At 39.6% G+C, this 26015-nt stretch overlaps 1 protein-coding gene across 1 annotated transcript in view; it reads right to left on the bottom strand.

Moving 5' to 3' along the window:
* LOC128224701 (uncharacterized) overlaps positions 1-17201 on the bottom strand; it is a 34571-nt gene extending 17370 nt beyond the window's left edge. The window contains exons 1-10 of the mRNA XM_052934677.1: positions 17070-17201; positions 14515-14584; positions 13345-13386; positions 12514-12610; positions 11560-11684; positions 7008-7131; positions 6354-6423; positions 4177-4380; positions 2815-2944; positions 1133-1240 (exon numbers count right to left, since the gene is read on the bottom strand). Coding sequence (XP_052790637.1) covers positions 1133-1240; positions 2815-2944; positions 4177-4380; positions 6354-6423; positions 7008-7131; positions 11560-11684; positions 12514-12610; positions 13345-13386; positions 14515-14584; positions 17070-17099 — 1000 coding nt within the window. The 5' untranslated portion in view covers positions 17100-17201. The remainder of the gene's footprint in view (positions 1-1132; positions 1241-2814; positions 2945-4176; positions 4381-6353; positions 6424-7007; positions 7132-11559; positions 11685-12513; positions 12611-13344; positions 13387-14514; positions 14585-17069) is intronic.
* Positions 17202-26015: the final 8814 nt, after the last annotated feature.

Genomic DNA, 26015 nt, shown 5'->3' with positions numbered 1-26015 from the left:
CAGGAATAGCGGAAGATTCACGTATAAAATGGCGGCCGTTAAATTTCTGAAAGAATAGTAGTCTTTACTCACACTTTGTAAATATAAATGTATATTAAAGCGGGTTTAATGTCAATTCCTGAAACACATATAAACATATTCAAACAATATTAAAAAAAGAAAATTCAAAACCCACGAAATTTCGTGTCCAACGAATAAAAGGATTTTAAAAATGTCAAAGACGAGCAGAACTGTACACAGCGACTTCCGACGTCGCTGATTATTACAACACCGTCCAAGTTTACTTTTTATTGCAATATAGGAGAAGAAAAGTAATAAAATACGCCACAAATGCACCATAAATTTTGTTGGGGTGGGGTATGACCTCAGCCTCAGCCCCCCCCCCCTCCAACATTTGTTTCTGAGGGAATAGCTCAAGTAAAAAGGGTACGCCCCTAAGTAACGCCCCCTCTAGCGTCGAATCCTGAATTCGCCCCTGGAAATTCCAACATTAAATTCATACAAAATATGTTGGGCATGTACATGAAGTCTGTCTTTGGTGTATAGTGACTTTGTGGGTTTCTCGTTTAGCGTGTTTTGAAGGGGCTCGGTTACGTTTTTGTAAAATGCACTATTTTTGTAAGACGAATTAAAGTGTGACAAATAGGTGTTAAAACTAAGATACCAACAGCTGGAAAACTTCAGCAAATGTTGATATTTGCTCAAATATCGACTTTGAAAACCACAATTTTTATAAGCAATAATAACAGCTTCGTTGCTGTGTTATCAGTATATTGACAATAGCACGTGATGTTATCAGTGTATTGTTTAAAGGTAAAAATATCCACCACTTAAGTGTTGGTCCTACTGACTTAGTGGTTAAGGTGTATTTTTCGTATTTATTATTGATTACCGGCTTTGGTTTGCACCTCACTAAAGCCAAAATATTTGTTTATACTTTAATTGTGTTTTAATGCAATTTCGATATCAAAGAGTAAGGTAATAAGATAAAATAAGTGTTTTCAAATGCATTACCGGGAAATATAATGTTTGGTAAAATAAAACATAAGCGAGTGCCTTTAAACTAAACTATAGTATTATCATTGTACTTATATCATAGAAATTGTAATTAAACAAATTATTTTACACTTACCTACTGCATCACATCTCCGTATAGGGTCTCTTGCTGGACCTTTGCAATAGCACCGGCAATCTTTCCCCATAAAAGCATTTTCTGGGCATATTTTAGCTTTGCAGCCACCTTGAAAAAAGTCTTTATAGTATATTGTAAATATGTCGCCATTTAGTTATAACGGTGCGTAAGAGGCATATCGTAAGATGAAGTACAGTCGAAACTCGCTATGTCGAACTCTGCTAACTCGACATTCTGTTATGTCGAACTTTTTTTCGAATGTGTTTGCTTTTAGTCATATACTTTTTTTGTATTTCGGTTATATCGAATGTTCATTATATCGAAGTTTTTCCTTAGGTCCAAACGACTTCGATAAAGCGAGTTAATAGACTATAAACAGTAGATGCGTGTCACAAAACAAATTAAAAATAATCTGCAAGACAACTTTTTTACTGACAATTCTGTTAAAATAAGCTCAAACACTTAATACAACATTTATAAAAAACGCTCGTAATACACTTCGTTGATAAGATGCATCCATTTTGTTCGAAGTACAATATTTAAGCTAAACCAAATGTCCTTCATAATAAACAATGTTTATATATATATATATATATATATATATATATATATATATATATATATATATATATATATATATATATATATTAAACTGCTTTAAGTTTATTGAAATCCAACCTGTTATCCCTCTTTATCATGTAAATGTTTTACAACTAGTTTTTGTTTTGACATCCTTGATCTATCTTATCGTACGTTATTATATCGGGCATAAACATTTAAAGTAACACTCTTATTCAAATCAATACATACACATGTTTAACACATATCAATTTTGAGTGATATACTTTAAAGGGGCTGTACTCCGTATGATGAAATAGCGAAAATAAAAGAAAATTGTCGAAAACTGACATAAACTTGGTATCGATGTGTACAATGCATTGAAACTTACTAACTTAAGTACCACATAGTTTACAAATAATTTATTTTTCGCAGTTTCTTTGGTATTTTTCCATTAAAAAAGATTACTAGGTATGTCTACCTAGTAGAATTCATTCCTTATGCGTGATTGGCTAGTCGATGCTATCACGTGATATTACCAAGTTAGGTATATGTCTGTAATATTCCACCCTATAACAGTAGGCCTTCTAAGCACAGTGGATACGACACTGGACTGCAATTTTGGCGAGCCCGGTTCGAACCCGGTCTCCGACTCGATTTTTTACATATTTTGTTTTTTACAATTATGATATCAAAGAGTAAAACATTTTATTAAATAATTGTCCTGAGATTCGTTACAGAAAAAAACTTTTTTTGATGCCAATCTGGTGTACAGTCCCTTTAAACTTCTCGCTAAATAATGCATTTATGGAGATTGTTCATTACTGAAAACAAGATTGTAATCGTGTATTTAAGAGCAAAAAGCGCAAAACATTAAATGATTGGTGAGTGCTTAAAAGTTAACGGTGGTCTACTATCATCCCATAAGGTAGAAATACCTTGGTTTATGTTATTTTCTTGGTAATCTTCATAAGTACCATTGTTATCGACATTTATTCATGCTTTTTGGAATATTAATACAATATTATCAATTGTGGTAAATCTCATTTGGGAGTAAGAGTGCGTCTTTAAGCTACACGTCAAGTCAATGAGGCAAACTTGGTTTTTGTTTCAATTCTGTTTACCTGCACAATTGTACATCTGATTTACAATTTTGATGTCCAGAAAACTCAATGTTTCAACTTCTCCAATTTTTCCAAGAAAGGCTGGATCCTTTGGCTCTAACGATAACCTATCCGACGGTTCGGCATAAAACTGCAAATATCAAAGTATGAAGGTTTAAGAGATTATACGACTATTGACTGGTAAGCCATTGAACATGATTTTATATTCACTGGGAGGAAGTCGTTTTGACCGAGGCATAGCAAACAAGATGGTGATAAAAAACTAGGAACCGAACTGGAAAATTTAAATTTGATTGGATCCCGCTTTATTTGCAAATCAATAAGAATATGAAGTGAAACCTAAGTACCAAACCGGAAAAAGTTAAAGTTGATTGGTTCCAGCTTTATTCGCAAATCGATAAGATTATGATAAGAAAACTAAGAACCAAACCGACAAAAAGATTTAATCTTTTAATAGAATGACATTGTATATTTTGATCCAAAACCAGAAATAAGTTTTGATTGGTTCCCGCTTTACTTGAAAATCCAATAAGAAAATGAAGAGAAAAACTGAAAACCAAACCGGAAAAGTTTAAATTCATTGGTTCCCGCTTTATTTGCAAAGCAATAAGAATATGAAGGGAAAACTAAGTACGAAACTGAAAAAAAGTTCAATTTGATTGGTTCCCGCTTTATTCGAAAATCAATAAGAATATGAAGAACAAAACCGACAAAAAATCGACTCTTTTAATCGAATGGTATTGTATATTTAGATCATGATTATAAGAAAACCCCAATTAATTTGATATAAATAAATCTTGCGTCGTCGATGGCTGTCTGGACTAATGAGAAAATGTATATTTATAGTTTATATCACATGACAGCGGGTACAATGACATCGTACATTTTAATGCATTATTTAAAAGCGTCGTCTTTGTAGTTTTTGAGGTAGTCCGACGCTGTTGCGATCATCGGACTATGAATATGATAAAAAATAGTTTGTTTTCATCCGATAATCCGCAATAGTAGTGCAAATATTAAATATATACTCTAGCAATATCTTATTCTATACGAACATACACTTTAAGCGCAAACGGAACCAGTGCGGTGCATCCGGTGCGCGGCCCTCACTTAAATCGTCCAAGTGTACTTTTTATCACTATCGGAGAAATAAAGTAATAAAATAAAAAGGAACCATTTTGCACTAGAAATTTTAAGATGTTCATGGGCGAGTCACCGTAACCCCCACCCGCCCTCCTCTGCTAATATTGTAAACAAAATAAAGTCTGGTTCTGAGGGGGGGGGGGGCAAAAGTCAAAAGGGAGAAAATTGTGAGGATATACATTTGTGACGTCATTGCTGTGACGTCAATAAATGACTTACATTTTTACCGTAGTGCATGACACTAAGGTAGTCATACGCTTTTCCATAGGATTTGGTTGATCCATTTTTCAGCGGATCAAACTGTACATGGTTCGTTATGTTGATGTTTTCATAATGAACGGTGACGTAATCATCCCGATCGGGCCGCATATGTTCGTGGTACAGGCCAAGGACGTGTCCGATTTCGTGAAGAATAATAGGAACCTGAAAAATAGATAGGAATAAAGCATGAAGTGAAGGCAGTTGAACGGTAAAGGTAGAACCATCGGTATTAGTTGCAAAAGCATGGTGTTAAACAAAATCATGGAAACTAGTGGGATCATCCCAGTTTCATAACATCTTATTACGATCTAAGGGACGCGAACTAAAGCCAACCAAGAAACAAGAAACACGACCATGCAATACAACACACATTACAAAGCTTTCGTATTATTGCTATTGTGAAATGATGGCGTTGCAGCCGAGGCACGGTCAGTCTTTCCATCATTGTGCCCATGGACCGGTCAATGAAAACTTAGTCTTCTGAACAGTGTGGCCATGGCGCAGTCAGTCGAAACTCAGTTTTCACATCAGTGTGGCCAATAGGTGGTCATAAGAAATTAATCCTTTCCATCAGTGAGGACTAAGTCTTGCAATCAGTGAGAACTTAGTCTTCCCATCACAGTGGCCATTACACGGTTAGTGGGAACTAAGTCTTCTTACCATTGTGGACATGGCACGGTCCATGAGAACTAAGTCTTCCAATCATTGTGGTCATGGCGCGGTCAGTTGAAAATAAGTCTTCCAATCATTGTGGCCACGGCGCGGTCAGTGAGAACTAAGTTTTCCCATCATTTAGGCCACGGCGCGGTCAGTGGGAACTAAGTATTCCCATTATTTAGGCCACGGCACGGTCAGTGGGAACTAAGTATTCCCATCATTGTGGCCATGGCACGGTCAGTGGAAATCCAGTATTCCAATCATTGTGGCCATGGCGCGGTCAGTGGAAACTAAGTATTCCCATCATTGTGGCCATGGCACGGTCAGTGGAAACAAAGTATTCCCATCATTGTGGCCATGGCACGGTCAGTGGAAACTTAGTTTTCCCATCATTGTGGCCATGGCACGGTCAGTGGAAACTTAGTTTTCCCATCATTGTGGCCATGGCACGGTCAGTGGAAACTTAGTTTTCCCATCATTGTGGCCATGGCACGGTCAGTGGAAACTTAGTTTTCCCATCATTGCGGTCATGGCGCGGTCAGTGGAAACTTAGTTTTCCCATCATTGTGGCCATGGCACGGTCAGTGGAAACTTAGTTTTCCCATCATTGTGGCCATGGCACGGTCAGTGGAAACTTAGTTTTCCCATCATTGCGGTCATGGCGCGGTCAGTGGAAACTAAGTTTTCCCATAATTGTGGCCATGGCACGGTCAGTGGAAACTTAGTTTTCCCATCATTGCGGTCATGGCGCGGTCAGTGGAAACAATGTTTTCCCATCATGGTGGCCATGGTTCGGTCATTTGATACTAAATTTTCCCATCATTGTGGCCGTCACACGGTGAGTGAAAACTTAGTATTCAGATTGCTGTGGCTGTGGCGCGGTCAATGAGAACTAAACCTTCCCATCATTGTGGCCTTGGCGCGGTCAGTAAAAACTATGCATTCCCATCATTGTGGCCTTGGCACGGTCAGTGAAAACTAAAACTTCCCATCATTGTAGCCTTGGCGCGGTCAGTGAAAACTAAACCTTCCCATCATTATGGCCTTGGCGCGGTCAGTGAAAACTATGCCTTCCCATCATTGTGGCCTTGGTGCGGTCAGTGGAAATTAAACTATCCCATCATTGTGGCCTTGGCGCGGTCAGTGGAAACTAAGCCTTCCCATCATTGTGACCATGGTGCGGTCAGTGAAAACTAACTCTTCCATTCAGTGTGGCCATGGCGCGGTCAGTGAAAACTAAGTCTTCAGATCATTATGGCCATGTTGCGGTCAGTGAAACTATGTCTTTGCATTGAATTATGGCAAAGGCACGGTCAGTGAAATTGAATTATGGCAAAGGCACGGTCTAAGTATTCCCATCACTGTGGGTTGAACCCGGTTTAGGGGCACTCAAGTATTCTTATAGCCTCCAACTCAGTTGAAATTTAGAATAAAAAGGAAGACCATTAATTAGGTTGTTCGAAATCAGTGGGTCTTACCGTTGTGCACCCCGGTGAAGCTAAATACACTGGCTGTGGTCCCTGCATTCTTCCAACATATGATTCGCACCTAAATGACGTCATGTTGTATAACAGTGTGTGTATACCACGTGATACATTACGTCATATATGCTACATCGGAAGGAAACAAAGAAATAAAATAAAGAATTCAAACAAAAATAACTTTTCTTCTTGAACACCATCTCAAATGAAACAAAAGGCAGTATTTGCCGCTTATAGAGCTCCGCCTTCGTTTTATTACCGGAGTTTGGTAACGTAATTAGTTTCTTTGACAAACCTGTTTCCAAAATAATGTTTTGACAGTCCTGTATCAGGAGACAGTGGTTTTTCGAAAAGGTTTGTTTTAAGCAACTAAACCCTCAATCAAACTATGGTAAAATATAGCAGGCGGGGCTCTGGGGGCCGCGTAGACTACGCTATGTTTCATTTAAAGAAGAAAAAGTATTTTTGTTTAAAGTCTTATTTGGAGCAAAACGTTGCCTTTCGACGTAGCATTTATGAAGCATTTTGTAACGTGGTATACACAAACTGTATAATTCAAAATAATGTATATAGCAAAAAATACGTTAAGTAGTGTCTGCGATAAAATTCGAAATTGAAAATACATAAACCGGTGTATTGTTCATTTGTTACCCCCAATCCGTGTTGATGAACTGTATCTTATCATAGTCTGTTTCCTTGCTCGATATAAAGTTGACACAGGTGAAGCTACTCCATATCTGCATTGCTTTCAAAATTGTTACTTTGTCTTCAGCGTCTGTAAACACAATGTAAGAAAAGATTAGCTTTAAGCCAGCTTTAAACGTAAAACGTTTCAGGTAGAATGATACTTAATAAGCAAGCATCTATTCTATGATCAAGAGTTAGAAAGTCATTTCTCCCACCTCAGATAAGTAGATCCATTAATTTAACCATGCTAGAAATTCTTATCTTGCCCACGGGCGAAGATAAAATGCCCGTATGGAACTTCTTTTAATGGTCACCACATTGTAATTACCCCCCTTGTTGAAGACTGTCGTCTGTAGCGCATCATGGAAACCTTGTCTTGTGGCAATATTTAGAACGCTAGTTAATTATTTCTCGCTTCAAATGTCACCAGAAAACAGTTTTCACGCACCTTTCAAGAAATAATGCTTCACTCTTCTTAGAACTATTTAAAGACCGATCAGACCATTTGCATACTCTGAATCACTGCGCGAATATCCATGACAACCACGAATTATCGCATATCCGTACGCAATTATTTTCACTAAGCACAAAAGAGTTCCAGCAAAAAAACACATTTTTACTTAATTTTGTTTAACTGAGGTGGGAGAAAAAGCATCTACCATAGCCGCTCGTGTAAGATAGGTTCATCCCGACCCTCGCGCATGGTGTTTTGCGGAAACTCGGTAAACCTCGTTTCCGCAAAACACCCTACGCTCGGGTCGGAATGAACCTATCTTACACTCTCGGCCATGGAATACTTATAATCTAATGATACAAATTTGAGTAATATATATAACGAATATCCTGATTGACATCATTGTCATATTAAATATTACGGTCTGGAAAACCAGATTTTGTTGTTGGTAAAAACTAGGGATGCAAACGAATGGCAAAATTGATATTCGAATATTCGGTAATTCTTTCGATCGAATATTCGAATAATCGTTTACCGAAATCAATATTTTGGAAGATGTAGTAAACTACTATTATTATTCGCTTAAGTAATAGCCGGGACAATTTGACCGTATTTGTCGTAGCGGCGGACCCCGATTTTCTCCAAATATGCCTTTGAAATTCGCAATTTTCAGGAAGAAAAAAGAATACATTATAAACAGAAAAACAACACAATCAAATAATTTCAATTCCGCTGCCTTTATATGTGTAAACAATGTGAAATTAGCTGTCCCAGAGTCCTAGTCAAATAGCGTTTTGCGCCAACAGAGGGTATTTCCATAGGACAAGCAGCCTCGTTCTGAGATTGATCTTTAAATTGACTAAATGTAACTATGGAAAACCCAAACCAACTCGGGAACTAGTAAAAAAATAAAACAAAAACATATCTGGATTTGACTCATCTAGTGTTCAACAATGGAGGAAATATATCATAAAACGCTATACTATACATTTACATTTTAAAGCGCGAACGTTGTATCGAAACATGGAATACAATTTAAAGCACATATATGTAACAACATTACTGTAGCACATGGCATTCATATCATCACGGCGATTTGAGCTATGTTGCCCAGCTTAATTTGTAGCCAGGACAAAACATTGGTGTTTAAACGTTAAAGCCAATTCCTAGTCAGTTATTGTAAAAGTAAGGGGACTTTTTACAGTACCCGACGATATGTCCCTTAATGACATATGACACGTGTTTAGTGTATTGTCATTACATTCACACCTCTGGCATTAGGGGCCAGTCGTTGTAAAAACAAAACAAACAAACTTTCTTTATTGAGAATTCGTATCATTACTCTTTTTCCGAATATTCGAATACCGATTTTGACATTCGAATACCAAACGTTTGATCGAATATTCGAATATTCGAATATTCGAATATTCGCTTGCATCCCTAGTAAAAACAATTAATATTGGGCATAATTCTATGAACCTTTTGTCCGAATCCGAATGTTAATAATTTAATTACTAAACTATTGAACATTTCGAGCGATGAACTTAATTAAACTTAACGTTTTTATTGCAAGAGGCGAAATCGTGACATAATCTAACCCAACCGCAACCGTGACAGAATCTGACGCAACCGCAACCGTGTCAGAATCTGACGCAACCGTGACCGTGACAGAATCTGACGCAACCGCAGCCGTGACAGAATCTGACGCAACCGCAGCCGTGACAGAATCTGACGCAACCGCAACCGTGACAGAATCTGACGCAACCGCAACCGTGACAGAATCTGACGCAACCGCAACCGTGTCAGAATCTGACGCAACCGCAACCGTGACAGAATCTGACGCAACCGCAGCCGTGACAGAATCTGACGCAACCGCAACCGTGACAGAATCTGACGCAACCGCAACCGTGACAGAATCTGACGCAACCGCAACCGTGACAGAATCTGACGCAACCGCAACTGTGACAGAATCTGACGCAACCGCAACCGTGACAGAATCTGACCCAACCGCAACCGTGACAGAATCTGACCCAACCGCAACCGTAACAGAATCTGACCCAACCGCAACCGTGACAGAATCTGACCCAACCGCAACCGTGACAGAATCTGACCCAACCGCAACCGTGACAGAATCTGACGCAACCGCAACCGTGACAGAATCTGACGCAACCGCAACCGTGTCAGAATCTGACGCAACCGCAACCGTGACAGAATCTGACGCAACCGCAACCGTGACAGAATCTGACGCAACCGCAACCGTGACAGAATCTGACCCAACCGCAACCGTGACAGAATCTGACGCAACCGCAACCGTTACAGAATCTGACCCAACCGCAACCGTGACAGAATCTGACGCAACCGCAACCGTGTCAGAATCTGACGCAACCGCAACCGTGACAGAATCTGACGCAACCGCAACCGTGACAGAATCTGACCCAACCGCAACCGTGACAGAATCTGACGCAACCGCAACCGTGACAGAATCTAACCCAACCGCAACCGTGACAGAATCTGACCCGACCGCAACCGTGACAGAATCTGACGCAACCGCAACCGTGACAGAATCTGACGCAACCGCAACCGTGACAGAATCTGACGCAACCGCAACCGTGACAGAATCTGACGCAACCGCAACCGTGACAGAATCTAACCCAACCGCAACCGTGACAGAATCTGACGCAACCGCAACCGTGACAGAATCTGACGCAACCGCAACCGTGACAGAATCTGACCCAACCGCAACCGTGACAGAATCTAACCCAACTGCAACTGTGACAGAATCTGACGCAACCGCAACCGTGACAGAATCTGACGCAACCGCAACCGTGACAGAATCTGACGCAACCGCAACCGTGACAGAATCCGACCCAACCGCAACCGTGTCAGAATCTGACGCAACCGCAACCGTGACAGAATCTGACCCAACCGCAACCGTGACAGAATCTGACCCAACCGCAACCGTGACAGAATCTGACTCAACCGCAACCGTGACAGAATCTGACCCAACTGCAACTGTGACAGAATCTGACCGCAACCGTGACAGAATCCGACCCAACCGCAACCGTGTCAGAATCTGACGCAACCGTGACAGAATCTGACCCAACCGTGACAGAATCCGACCCAACCGCAACCGTGTCAGAATCTGACGCAACCGTGACAGAATCCGACCCAACCGCAACCGTGTCAGAATCTGACGCAACCGTGACAGAATCTGACCCAACCGTGACAGAATCCGACCCAACCGCAACCGTGTCAGAATCTGACGCAACCGTGACAGAATCTGACCCAACCGTGACAGAATCCGACCCAACCGCAACCGTGTCAGAATCTGACGCAACCGTGACAGAATCTGACTTAACCGTGACAGAATATAACGCAACCGTGACAGAATCTGACCCAACCGTGACAGAATCCGACCCAACCGCAACCGTGTCAGAATCTGACGCAACCGTGACAGAATCTGACCCAACCGTGACAGAATCTGACGCAACCGTGACAGAATCTGACCCAACCGCAACTGTGTCAGAATCTGACGCAACCGTGACAGAATCTGACCCAACCGTGACAGAATCTGACGCAACCGTGACAGAATCTGACCCAACCGCAACCGTGACAGAAATTGACCCAACTGCAACCGTAACAGAATCTGACCTAACCGCAACCGTGACAGAATCTGACCCAACCGTGACAGAATCTGACCCAACCGTGACAGAATCTGACCGAAGCACTGACGGAATCTAGACAAATCTGTGATGGAATCTAGACGAAGCAGTGACAGCGTCTAACCGAAGGAGTGACGAATCTAACAGCAGTGACATAATCTAGTCGAAACTGTGATTCAATCTAGGCGAAACTATGACGGAATCTTACCAAAGCAGTGACGGAATCTAACCGAAGCAGTAATATAATCTGACCGAATCCAACCGAAGCAGTGACGAATTATAACATTGTTCATCTGTATAAGTTATTCATAAAACACTTCCGAACACTTCAGCATGTCACAAACGATCAGACACCCAATTAACTCGTCACTTCTAAACAAAGAAAAACACTTTCACTTACCAAAGTCGATTATTTCATATGGTATAGCTGTTTGCCAGAGTTTTGATGTATCGCTAACGGCGTTCCTTTTATGAAGTCGTTTGGTTTCGCATGACGATTCCTGGTCAACAAAGTAAAACTGGTCCCTAAAATACAGATTTTTTTTTTTCATTTCTGATTCCAAACAAATGCGTGCAGAGGCGTAGCTAGCTCTCTTTTCAAGTGGATTTATAATTGTACTAAGGGGGCGGGGGATGATGCCCACTCGAAAAGAATTGAAAACAATGGTGCAATCTGGTGCCTTCTGGGTGTCCTAAGGTTCTTTATATAGTACTATTTAGTGCTTGAGGATCATGTAGTCAAGTAACTTTGGGTGATTTTCTTATATATTTTTTTCAGACGCGTACTCGCGTATAGGCAGCTACCCGCCTGGCGTAATTATAACATACTTCGTGCATCCTGGTGAAAGCTATACCAAAGAGGCTCAGAAGATTAATATGTCCGTATTCGGAATCAATACTACTACATGTACCTTTTTAATCATATGCCCTACGGATGTCAAATCTTTAACTGTGTGTTATATACAGTACAAATAGTACTAGTATTTGTTTATACGCACAACCAATGCATGGTTATTTTCGTTTGCAACATATTAATGTGTTGTTATACATTCACAGACAAGTATTAAGTACACTACCAACCACGCGTTATTTTGCAAAAAAGTTACAGTTCTTTAACTACGCTCACTCCACCCATTCTTAATCATTTAGAATTTACTTCATCTATTACAAATAAAAGCGACGAGCAGAATTGGGTCTTATAGGTTATACGGTGTAAGCAAACGCTATTACGTCATAGTTTCTTGTTACTGAAAATAGAAATTTAATTGCCATAGTGTGATGTTTATTATGTCATGCGACCCATATTTAATAATATGTTAAAGCTAATAATTCAGAATTTTACAGTAAAACTTACTCTATGATCGAATCATATCGCAGCCTGTCTAACACCATATCATACTGGAGTTTGATGAGGTTCTCCCTTCGACCCGGAAAGCTATAGTCACACCAAACTGAAAACAGGTTGCAAAACATTATAAATATTTCTATGTGTGGACTACTTTTTGTGCGTAACGTCATCCAAGTGTGTGTATGTGTGAGCTACTTTTTGTGCGAAACGTCATCCAGGTGTGTGTATATGTGTGCTAGATTTATGTGCACTACGTCATTCAAATGTGCTTTTGCGCAGGCTATTTTTGTGCACTAAGTCATTCATGTATGTGCATGTGTTGGATACACTTTGTGCACTAAGTCATTCAGGTATGTGCATGTGTTGGATACACTTTGTGCACTAAGTCATTCATGTATGTGCATGTGTTGGATACACTTTGTGCACTAAGTCATTCAGGTATGTGCATGTGTTGGATACACTTTGTGCACTAAGTCATTCATGTATGTGCATGTGTTGAATACACTTTGTGTACTAAGTCATTCAGGTATGTGAACGTGTGGGCTATTTTTGTGCAAAAAGTCATCTGATTTGTGTACGTGTGGGATACATTTTGTGCACTGCGTCATTCTGTGATGAGCACGTGCTGGCTACTTTTTGTACTGTACATGATCCAGGTGTGTGTACGTGTGGGCTTTTTTTGTGCACTACGTCATTCAGTGATGTGTATCTTTCATTTTACCATTCATTTTTTTAACGTAAAACAGTGATAACATTTAGTTTCAGTTTAAAATAAAATGAAGGAAAAAACTAACCATACATGTTTTATTATAATTTAAAGCATGCTTATTCACTTACGCGGTTGTGAAACTCGCCCTGTCAAACCCTCTTCGACTTTCACTGAAATAAGTATATTTTGGATATACAATGTCCCTCAAATCCACACCATAAAAATGTTACGGAGTGAGTATTTGACCCCATATGTAATATACGGAGCAACAGAAACCAAATCGGGTAAGAGCACAAACCAAAACATGCTTTCCTGCGCTCCTTGTACCCAGTGTGTGTATATGACGTGATAAATTACGTCAGGTCAATTAAACTAGCGGTTAAAGAGGGTGGGGACGCACCCGGCGCTCGCCCCCCCCCCCCCCTCTTAAATCGTCCAAGTTTACTTTCATACTAATATGGGCGAAAAAAGTAATACAATACACTCATAATGCACCATTTTCACCTACCAATTGTTAAAATTGTCTTTTAGGAGTTACCCAAAATCCCAGCGCAAACAGTTTATGACAATATACTTTCGGTTCTGAGGGAGGGGCGCATGTCAAAAGGTTGCGCCCCTAAGTAACGACCCCTCTAATATCAATTCCTTGAACAACCCCTGAATTACTTGCCCCGTAACCTATAATTTACGTCGACAACCTGGTTATATTTATCAAGTCGCCAACTCTATCTGGGAAATATTTCATTTTCCTAGTGGAATCGGAAACTAGTCGCCGTTTTGGTACGATATAAAACTTAGTGACCAAATATGGAAACATATGGGGTCATCGCGTGACTAGTCATGGACCAGTGGCGTGGCGTTCTTCATACTGGATGCGTGATATAAACGTATAAGAGCAATCTTATTAAAGAGTGACCCGTGGTCTTGTGATAATACATTCGACTATCAATCGCCTGGGTCCAAGGTTCGATTACCTGCCTCAACACTTAGAACTTCCGGGAGGGACGTTAAATGCAGGTCCCGTGTGACAGAGCTATACACTTGTGCACGTTAAAGAACCAGGGTAGATATAACCAGGGTAACATTCTGTTAGCGCACTATGCTTCAAAGAAAACAACAAACAACAACACATATTAAATGCGTTTTTTTACAACGTTGAATTTCATTGTTGCGAAAAAAAATGTTCAGAATCGCAATCTAGTTTAAGACGGTATATTTTCATTCATTTTTTTAACATTGAAATAATTGCACCTTCTTTGTTTATGAATGTGCGTAAATTACGTAAAATCTCTACTTACCTTGGTAATCGATTTCGACATTCTTAAACACATCATCAAAGGCGGCGAACGCACCATCAAGTGACAAAACCTGCAAAACAATAGAGAAAAAATGTTTTACTTTCATTACCATATATCTAACTGCTTACAAATACTACAATGCACAGTATATGTAGAGTATAGTTTGCAAACATTTCTTTTTTTACTTTTAATGCTTTACGAAGTACAACTTATTTGATTTAAATGATAAAAAAATATTTGTGTACAGATAAAAAATATTAGATTTATTTTGGCGCCTTTTGAACCGTGCAATATGTGCCCACGTAGCTAGTGGGAAACAGCGCCATATATAAAGGCTAATATTTTATCGTTAAACAAATCATATGCTTTTTTTTTGGGGGGGGGGTGATAATAAAATTTGCATCAGTCTACATTGTGGGCCTTATGGGGATAACCCCAGTAGCTAAACTAATATAAGCATGATTATTATGATTACTGAAACACTCCAGCAATTGTTTTATTATTAAAATAGGGTGGGGGGGAGGGTACTCCACCAAAAAATAAACATTTTTTAGTCCGAAATGGTGCGTTTCGCGCTTATTGTATTACCTTTAATCTCCGGTATTGACATAAAAGGTAAACTTAGACGATTTAATGCAAACGGGGGGGGGGGGGGCATGGTGTGCCCTTGTCTGAATCCGCAAGCGTATATAACTTGTCATTCCACTAACCACATCACAGATAGCCGACTGACACCGTTATCGACCGAGCGTATTAACGGCGCACTGATTTCTAAGGGGGGGGGGGCTGATACACCCACCCATCATCTAGCCATACCAATTAACATTGGTGTCATATCATTCGCCCAATTAAGGCACACAATATAGGCTGATACACCCACTCATCATCTAGCCATACCAATTAACATTGGTGTCATATCATTCGCCCAATTAAGGCACACAATATAGGCTGATACACCCACCCATCATCTAGCCATACCAATTAACATTGGTGTCATATCATTCGCCCAATTAAGGCACACAAAATAGGCTGATACACCTACCCATCATCTAGCCATACCAATTAACATTGGTGTCATATCATTCGCCCAATTAAGGCACACAATATAGGCTGATACACCCACTCATCATCTAGCCATACCAATTAACATTGGTGTCATATCATTCGCCCAATTAAGGCACACAATATAGGCTGATACACCCACCCATCATCTAGCCATACCAATTAACATTGATGTCATATCATTCGCCCAATTAAGGCACACAATATAGGCTGATACACCCACCCATCATCTAGCCATACCAATTAACATTGGTGTCATATCATTCGCCCAATTAAGGCACACAATATAGGCTGATACACCCACCCATCATCTAGCCATACCAATTAACATTGGTGTCATATCATTCGCCCAATTAAGGCACACAATATAGGCTGATACACCCACCCATCATCTAGCCATACCTTTCGCCCAATTAAGGCACACAATATAGGCTGATACACCCACCCATCATCTAGCCATACCAATTAACATTGATGTCATATCATTCGCCCAATTAAGGCACACAATATAGGCTGATACACCCATCATCTAGCCATACCAATTAACATTGATGTCATATCATTCGCCCAATTAAGGCACACAATATAGGCTGATACACCCACCCATCATCTAGCAATACCAATTAACATTGGTGTCATATCATTCGCCCAATTAAGGCACACAATATAGGCTGATACACCCACTCATCATCTAGCCATACCAATTAACATTGATGTCATATCATTCGCCCAATTAAGGCACACAATATAGGCTGATACACCCACCCATCATCTAGCCATACCAATTAACATTGGTGTCATATCATTCGCCCAATTAAGGCACACAATATAGGCTGATACACCCACCCATCATCTAGCCATACCAATTAACATTGATGTCATATCATTCGCCCAATTAAGGCACACAATATAGGCTGATACACCCACCCATCATCTAGCCATACCAATTAACATTGGTGTCATATCATTCGCCCAATTAAGGCACACAATATAGGCTGATACACCCACCCATCATCTAGCCATACCAATTCACATTGATGTCATATCCTTCGCCCAATTAAGGCACACAATATTAGCTGATACAATTTTTTTTATTTTAATGCATTTTTATCATTAACGTTAAAAAATATAAGTGATTAATTCACGCTTTTTGAACAGATATACAGATGTCAGTTTCCATAAAATAAATGCGTCTTAAGCTGTTTATTCTGAATAGTTCATGAACCATATTGACTCCATTCACTATATTGGTCAGTTATTGATAACAATTAGTTCGATTAGCTACATATATCTAAGTTCCAAAAAATACCAATATTAAAAACCAGCCCAATGCTGTTTATTCTTATAAGTTCAAAACTAAATCATATTTTATGATTTCAGTTTGAAATCAATATCCAACATTGTGATTATAATTCCTGTATTTATTTTAAACTTTATTTAGTATTTTTTGTATATGTTAATAAATCTATATAAATAAAAAATAACATATTTACCAAAATCAAAATTCCAAGCACGACTGCCATAATTTTGTTGATTTATCAAAAGCTACAAATCTTGCTATCAAATGCGAGCTAGGCTAGGGAAACTAAATACACTAATCGCTCAATGCAATCTTATAAACACCATATGGCTTTCGTTTAAGATAAGCAATTATCCTGTTTGTTTACCATTTCATTTCCAAGAACTGGCCAACATTCTCCATTTTCATTCGCTGAGAAAAAACCCAATGGGAGATCGCTTTCAATTGCAGGTCGTTGAGGGCAGTGGCATAGCTAGCCCTCTATTCATGTGGATTCATAATTGTGCAAGTGAAATGCAGGGGCATGCCCCCTTGCAATATTTTAAAAACATTGTGAAATCTGTTCATTTTGAGGTGCTTAATTAAGTACTGGAAAATGGACAGTATTAGGATCATGTTGTCAAGTTCGATTACTGCAACTTTGGCTGATTTTTTTATAAAAAAAAATGGTCAGAATCATGTGGATTCAGCCGCGTTCTCGCGTATAGGCAGCTACGCGCCTCGTTGAGGGTATTTCCATAAGTTTCAGTTCATATTACATGCTAGTAACCTGCATGAGCGACATTAAGGAAAACGTCCGTTATTCACATTAAACACATATTTATGTATATTTTCTAATCTCTTTCTTTATATACACATTCCGCTTTCGAATCGTTTTACGTTCTGTTGACGATGCAGGTAATTAAAATACGTTGCCACTATTAATTTACACATGTGTAGTATAATCATTTTTGTCATGGGACGCTGGTCTATACACAATGTAATATTAAATATTGAATTGAAACATATCACCTTCAACTATCAGAATTTAGATGATCATGTATGATCACCGACAGTTGAAATTATCATGTATGATCACCGACAGTTGAAATTATTATGAAATTATCCCGTACGATCACCGTCTGTTGAAAATATCACATACGACCACAAACCTTTGCAAAATATCACGTACGATCACCAACAGTTGAACTTATCATGTACGATAACCGACTGTTGGAATTATCACATACGATCATCGACTGTTGGAGTTGTTACATACAATCACCGACTGTTGGAGTTATCACATACGATCACCGACTGTTGGAGTTGTTACATACAATCACCGACTGTTGGAGTTATCACATACAATCACCGACTGTTGGAGTTATCACATACAATCACCGACTGTTGGAGTTATCACATACAATCACCGACTGTTGGAGTTATCACATACAATCACCGACTGTTGGAATTATCACATACGATCATCGACTGTTGGAGTTGCTACATACAATCACCGACTGTTGGAGTTATCACATACGATCACCGACTGTTGGAGTTATTACACACAATCACCGACTGTTGGAGTTATTATATACAATCACAGACTGTTGGAGTTATTACATACAATCACCGACTGTTGGAGTTATTACATACAATCACCGACTGTTGGAGTTATAACATACAATCACCGACTGTTGGAGTTATAACATACGATCACCGACTGTTGGAGTTATTATATACGATCACCGACTGTTGAAGTTATTATATACGATCACCGACTGTTGGAGTTATTACATACGATCACCGACTGTTGGAGTTATAACATACAATCACCGACTGTTGGAGTAATTACATACGATCACCGACTGTTGGAGTTATTACATACGATCACAGACTGTTGGAGTTATTACATAAAATCACCGACTGTTGGAGTTATCACATACGATCACCGACTGTTGGAGTTATTACATACGATCACCGACTGTTGGAGTTATAACATACAATCACCGACTGTTGGAGTTATTACATACGATCACCGACTGTTGGAGTTATCACATACAATCACCGACTGTTGGAGTTATCACATACGATCACCGACTGTTGGAGTTATAACATACAATCACCGACTGTTGGAGTTATTACATACAATCACCGACTGTTGGAGTTATCACATACAATCACCGACTGTTGGAGTTATCACATACAATCACCGACTGTTGGAGTTATTACATACAATCACCGACTGTTGGAGTAATCACATACAATCACCGACTGTTGGAGTTATTACATACAATCACCGACTGTTGGAGTTATCACATACAATCATCGACTGTTGGAGTTATCACATACAATCACCGACTGTTGGAGTTATCACATACATTCACCGACTGTTGGAGTTATCACATACACTCACCGACTGTTGGAGTTATCACATACAATCACCGACTGTGTGAGTTATCACATATAATCACCGACTGTTGGAGTTATTACATACAATCACCGACTGTTGGAGTTATTACATACAATCAACGACTGTTGGAGTTATTACATACAATCACCGACTGTTGGAGTTATTACATACAATCACCGACTGTTGGAGTTATTACATACAATCACCGACTGTTGGAGTTATTACATACGATCACCGACTTTTGGAGTTATAACATACGATCACCGACTGTTGGAGTTATCACATACGATCACCGACTGTTGGAGTTATTACATACAATCACCGACTGTTGGAGTTATTACATACAATCACCGACTGTTGGAGTTATTATATACAATCACCGACTGTTGGAGTTATTACATACAATCACCGACTGTTGGAGTTATTACATACAATCACCGACTGTTGGAGTTATAACATACAATCACCGACTGTTGGAGTTATAACATACGATCACCGACTGTTGGAGTTATTATATACGATCACCGACTGTTGGAGTTATCACATACGATCACCGACTGTTGGAGTTATTACATACAATCACCGACTGTTGGAGTTATTACATACGATCACCGACTGTTGGAGTTATTACATAGAATCACCGACTGTTGGAGTTATCACATACAATCACCGACTGTTGGAATTATTACATACGATCACCGACTGTTGGAGTTATTACATACGATCACCGACTGTTGGAGTTATTACATACGATCACCGACTGTTGGAGTTATTACATACAATCACCGACTGTTGGACTGATTACATACAATCACCGACTGTTGGTGTTATTACATACAATCACCGACTGTTGGACTGAATCACCGACTGTTGGAGTTATCACATACAATCACCGACTGTTGGAGTTATTACATACAATCACCGACTGTTGGTGTTATTACATACAATCACCAACTGTTGGAGTTATCACATACAATCACCGACTGTTGGTGTTCATACATACAATCACCGACTGTTGGACTGAATCACCGACTGTTGGAGTTATCACATACAATCACCGACTGTTGGAGTTATCACATACAATCACCGACTGTTGGAGTTATCACATACAATCACCGACTGTTGGAGTTATCACATACAATCACCGACTGTTGGAGTTATCACATACAATCACCGACTACAATCACCGACGGTTGGAGTTATTACATACGATCACCGACTGTTGGAGTTATTACATAGAATCACCGACTGTTGGAGTTATCACATACAATCACCGACTGTTGGAGTTATTACATACGATCACCGACTGTTGGAGTTATTACATACACTCACCGACTGTTGGAGTTATTACATACAATCACCGACTGTTGGAGTTATTACATACAATCACCGACTGTTGGAGTTATCACATACAATCACCGACTGTTGGGGTTATAACATACAATCACAGACTGTTGGAGTTATAACATACAATCACCGACTGTTGGAGTTATTACATACGATCACCGACTGTTGGAGTTATTATATACGATCACCGACTGTTGGAGTTATCACATACGATCACCGACTGTTGGAGTTATTACATACAATCACCGACTGTTGGAGTTATTACATACGATCACCGACTGTTGGAGTTATTACATACAATCACCGACTGTTGGAGTTATCACATACAATCACCGACTGTTGGGGTTATAACATACAATCACCGACTGTTGGAGTTATAGCATACAATCACCGACTGTTGGTGTTATTACATACGATCACCGACTGTTGGAGTTATTATATACGATCACCGACTGTTGGAGTTATCACATACGATCACCGACTGTTGGAGTTATTACATACAATCACCGACTGTTGGAGTTATTACATACAATCACCGACTGTTGGAGTTATAACATACAATCACCGACTGTTGGAGATATAACATACGATCACCGACTGTTGGAGTTATTATATACGATCACCGACTGTTGGAGTTATTACATATGATCACCGACTGTTGGAGTTATTACATGCGATCACCGACTGTTGGAGTTATTACATACGATCACCGACTGTTGGACTGATTACATACAATCACCGACTGTTGGTGTTATTACATACAATCACCGACTGTTGGACTGAATCACCGACTGTTGGAGTTATCACATACAATCACCGACTGTTGGAGTTATTACATACAATCACCGACTGTTGGATTTATTACATATGATCACCGACTGTTGGAGTTATTACATACGATCACCGACTGTTGGAGTTATTACATACAATCACCGACTGTTGGACTGATTACATACAATCACCGACTGTTGGTGTTATTACATACAATCACAGACTGTTGGACTGAATCACCGACTGTTGGAGTTATCACATACAATCACCGACTGTTGGAGTTATTACATACAATCACCGACTGTTGGTGTTATTACATACAATCACCGACTGTTGGAGTTATCACATACAATCACCGACTGTTGGTGTTATTACATACAATCACCGACTGTTGGACTGAATCACCGACTGTTGGAGTTATCACATACAATCACCGACTGTTGGAGTTATCACATACAATCACCGACTGTTGGAGTTATTACATACAATCACCGACTGTTGGATTGATCACATACAATCACCGACTGTTGCAGTTATTACATACGATCACCGACTGTTGGAGTTATCACATACAATCACCGACTGTTGGAGTTATTACATACGATCACCGACTGTTGGAGTTATTACATAAAATCACAGACTGTTGGAGTTATTACATACAATCACCGACTGTTGGAGTTATTACATACGATCACCGACTGTTGGAGTTATTACATAAAATCACAGACTGTTGGAGTTATTACATACGATCACCGACTGTTGGAGTTATTATATACGATCACCGACTGTTGGAGTTATCACATACGATCACCGACTGTTGGAGTTATTACATAGAATCACCGACTGTTGGAGTTATCACATACAATCACCGACTGTTGGAGTTATTACATACGATCACCGACTGTTGGAGTTATTACATACGATCACCGACTGTTGGAGTTATTACATACGATCACCGACTGTTGGAGTTATTACATACAATCACCGACTGTTGGACTGATTGCATACAATCACCGACTGTTGGTGTTATTACATACAATCACCGACTGTTGGACTGAATCACCGACTGTTGGAGTTATCACATACAATCACTGACTGTTGGAGTTATTACATACAATCACCGACTGTTGGTGTTATTACATACAATCACCAACTGTTGGAGTTATCACATACAATCAACGACTGTTGGTGTTAATACATACAATCACCGACTGTTGGACTGAATCACCGACTGTTGGAGTTATCACATACAATCACCGACTGTTGGAGTTATCACATACAATCACCGACTGTTGGAGTTATCACATACAATCACCGACTGTTGGAGTTAGCACATACAATCACCGACTGTTGGAGTTATCACATACAATCACCGACTACAATCACCGACGGTTGGAGTTATTACATTCGATCACCGACTGTTGGAGTTATTACATAGAATCACCGACTGTTGGAGTTATCACATACAATCACCGACTGTTGGAGTTATTACATACGATCACCGACTGTTGGAGTTATTACATACACTCACCGACTGTTGGAGTTATTACATACAATCACCGACTGTTGGAGTTATTACATACAATCACCGACTGTTGGAGTTATCACATACAATCACCGACTGTTGGGGTTATAACATACAATCACCGACTGTTGGAGTTATAACATACAATCACCGACTGTTGGAGTTATTACATACGATCACCGACTGTTGGAGTTATTACATACGATCACCGACTGTTGGAGTTATCACATACGATCACCGACTGTTGGAGTTATTACATACAATCACCGACTGTTGGAGTTATTACATACGATCACCGACTGTTGGAGTTATTACATACAATCACCGACTGTTGGAGTTATCACATACAATCACCGACTGTTGGAGTTATAACATACAATCACCGACTGTTGGAGTTATAACATACAATCACCGACTGTTGGAGTTATTACATACAATCACCGACTGTTGGAGTTATTATATACGATCACCGACTGTTGGAGTTATCACATACGATCACCGACTGTTGGAGTTATTACATACAATCACCGACTGTTGGAGTTATTACATACAATCACCGACTGTTGGAGTTATAACATACAATCACCGACTGTTGGAGTTATAACATACGATCACCGACTGTTGGAGTTATTATATACGATCACCGACTGTTGGAGTTATTACATATGATCACCGACTGTTGGAGTTATTACATACGATCACCGACTGTTGGAGTTATTACATACGATCACCGACTGTTGGACTGATTACATACAATCACCGACTGTTGGTGTTATTACATACAATCACAGACTGTTGGACTGAATCACCGACTGTTGGAGTTATCACATACAATCACCGACTGTTGGAGTTATTACATACAATCACCGACTGTTGGAGTTATTACATATGATCACCGACTGTTGGAGTTATTGCATACGATCACCGACTGTTGGAGTTATTACATACGATCACCGACTGTTGGACTGATTACATACAATCACCGACTGTTGGTGTTATTACATACAATCACAGACTGTTGGACTGAATCACCGACTGTTGGAGTTATCACATACAATCACCGACTGTTGGAGTTATTACATACAATCACCGACTGTTGGTGTTATTACATACAATCACCGACTGTTGGAGTTATCACATACAATCACCGACTGTTGGTGTTATTACATACAATCACCGACTGTTGGACTGAATCACCGACTGTTGGAGTTATCACATACAATCACCGACTGTTGGAGTTATCACATACAATCACCGACTGTTGGAGTTATTACATACAATCACCGACTGTTGGATTGATCACATACAATCACCGACTGTTGCAGTTATTACATACGATCACCGACTGTTGGAGTTATTACATACGATCACCGACTGTTGGAGTTATTACATACAACCACCGACTGTTGGAGTTATTACATACGATCACCGACTGTTGGAGTTATTACATAAAATCACAGACTGTTGGAGTTATTACATACGATTCCCGACTGTTGGACTGATTACATACAATCACCGACTGTTGGAGTTATCACATACGATCAACGATTGTTGGAGTTATCACATACAATCACCGACTGTTGGAGTTATTACATACAATCACCGACTGTTGGTGTTATTACATACAATCACCGACTGTTTGAGTTATCACATACAATCACCGACTGTTGGTGTTATTACATACAATCACCGACTGTTGGACTGAATCACCGACTGTTGGAGTTATCACATACAATCACCGACTGTTGGAGTTATCACATACAATCACCGATTGTTGGAGTTATCACATACAATCACCGACTGTTGGAGTTATCACATACAATCACCGACTGTTGGAGTTATCACATACAATCACCGACTGTTGGAGTTATCACATACAATCACCGACTGTTGGAGTTATGACATACAATCACCGACTGTTGGAGTTATCACATACAATCACCGACTGTTGGAGTTATCACATACAATCACCGACTGTTGGAGTTATTACATACAATCACCGACTGTTGGAGTTATTACATACAATCACCGACTGTTGGAGTTATTACATACAATCACCGACTGTTGGAGTTATTACATACAATCACCGACTGTTGGAGTTATTACATACAATCACCGACTGTTGGAGTTATTACATACAATCACCGACTGTTGGAGTTATCACATACGATCACCGACTGTTGGAGTTATCACATACAATCACCGACTGTTGGAGTTATCACATACAATCACCGACTGTTGGAGTTATTACATACAATCACCGACTGTTGGAGTTATTACATACCATCACCGACTGTTGGAGTTATTACATACAATCACCGACTGTTGGAGTTATAACATACAATCACCGACTGTTGGAGTTATAACATACAATCACCGACTGTTGGAGTTATGACATACGATCACCGACTGTTGGAGTTATTATATACGATCACCGACTGTTGGAGTTATCACATACGATCAACGATTGTTGGAGTTATTACATACAATCAACGACTGTTGGAGTTATTACATACAATCACCGACTGTTGGACTGATTACATACAATCACCGACTGTTGGAGTTATCACAAACAATCACTGACTGTTGGACTTATTACATACAATCACCGACTGTTGGAGTTATGACATACAATCACCGACTGTTGGAGTTATTACATACACTCACCGACTGTTGGACTGATCACATACAATCACACACTCTTGAAGTTATTACATACAATCACCGACTGTTGGACTGATCACATACAATCACCGACTGTTGGAATTATCACATACAATCACCGACTGTTGGAGTTATCACATACAATCACCGACTGTTGAAGTTATTACATACAATCACCGACGGTTGGAGTTATCACATACAATCACCGACTGTTGGAGTTATTACCTACAATCACCGACGGTTGGAGTTATTACATACAATCACCGACTGTTGGAGTTATTACATACACTCACCAACTTTTGGTCTTATTACATACAGTCACCGACTCTTGGAGTTATGACATACAATCACCGACTGTTGGACTGATCACATACAATCACCGACTGTTGGAATTATCACATACAATCACCGACTGTTGGACTGATAACATACAATCACCG

Source organism: Mya arenaria, chromosome 17 (genome assembly GCF_026914265.1).
Source record: "Mya arenaria isolate MELC-2E11 chromosome 17, ASM2691426v1".
Classification (NCBI taxonomy): Eukaryota; Metazoa; Mollusca; class Bivalvia; order Myida; family Myidae; genus Mya; species Mya arenaria.
This window is presented reverse-complemented; position numbering and strand designations above follow the sequence as displayed.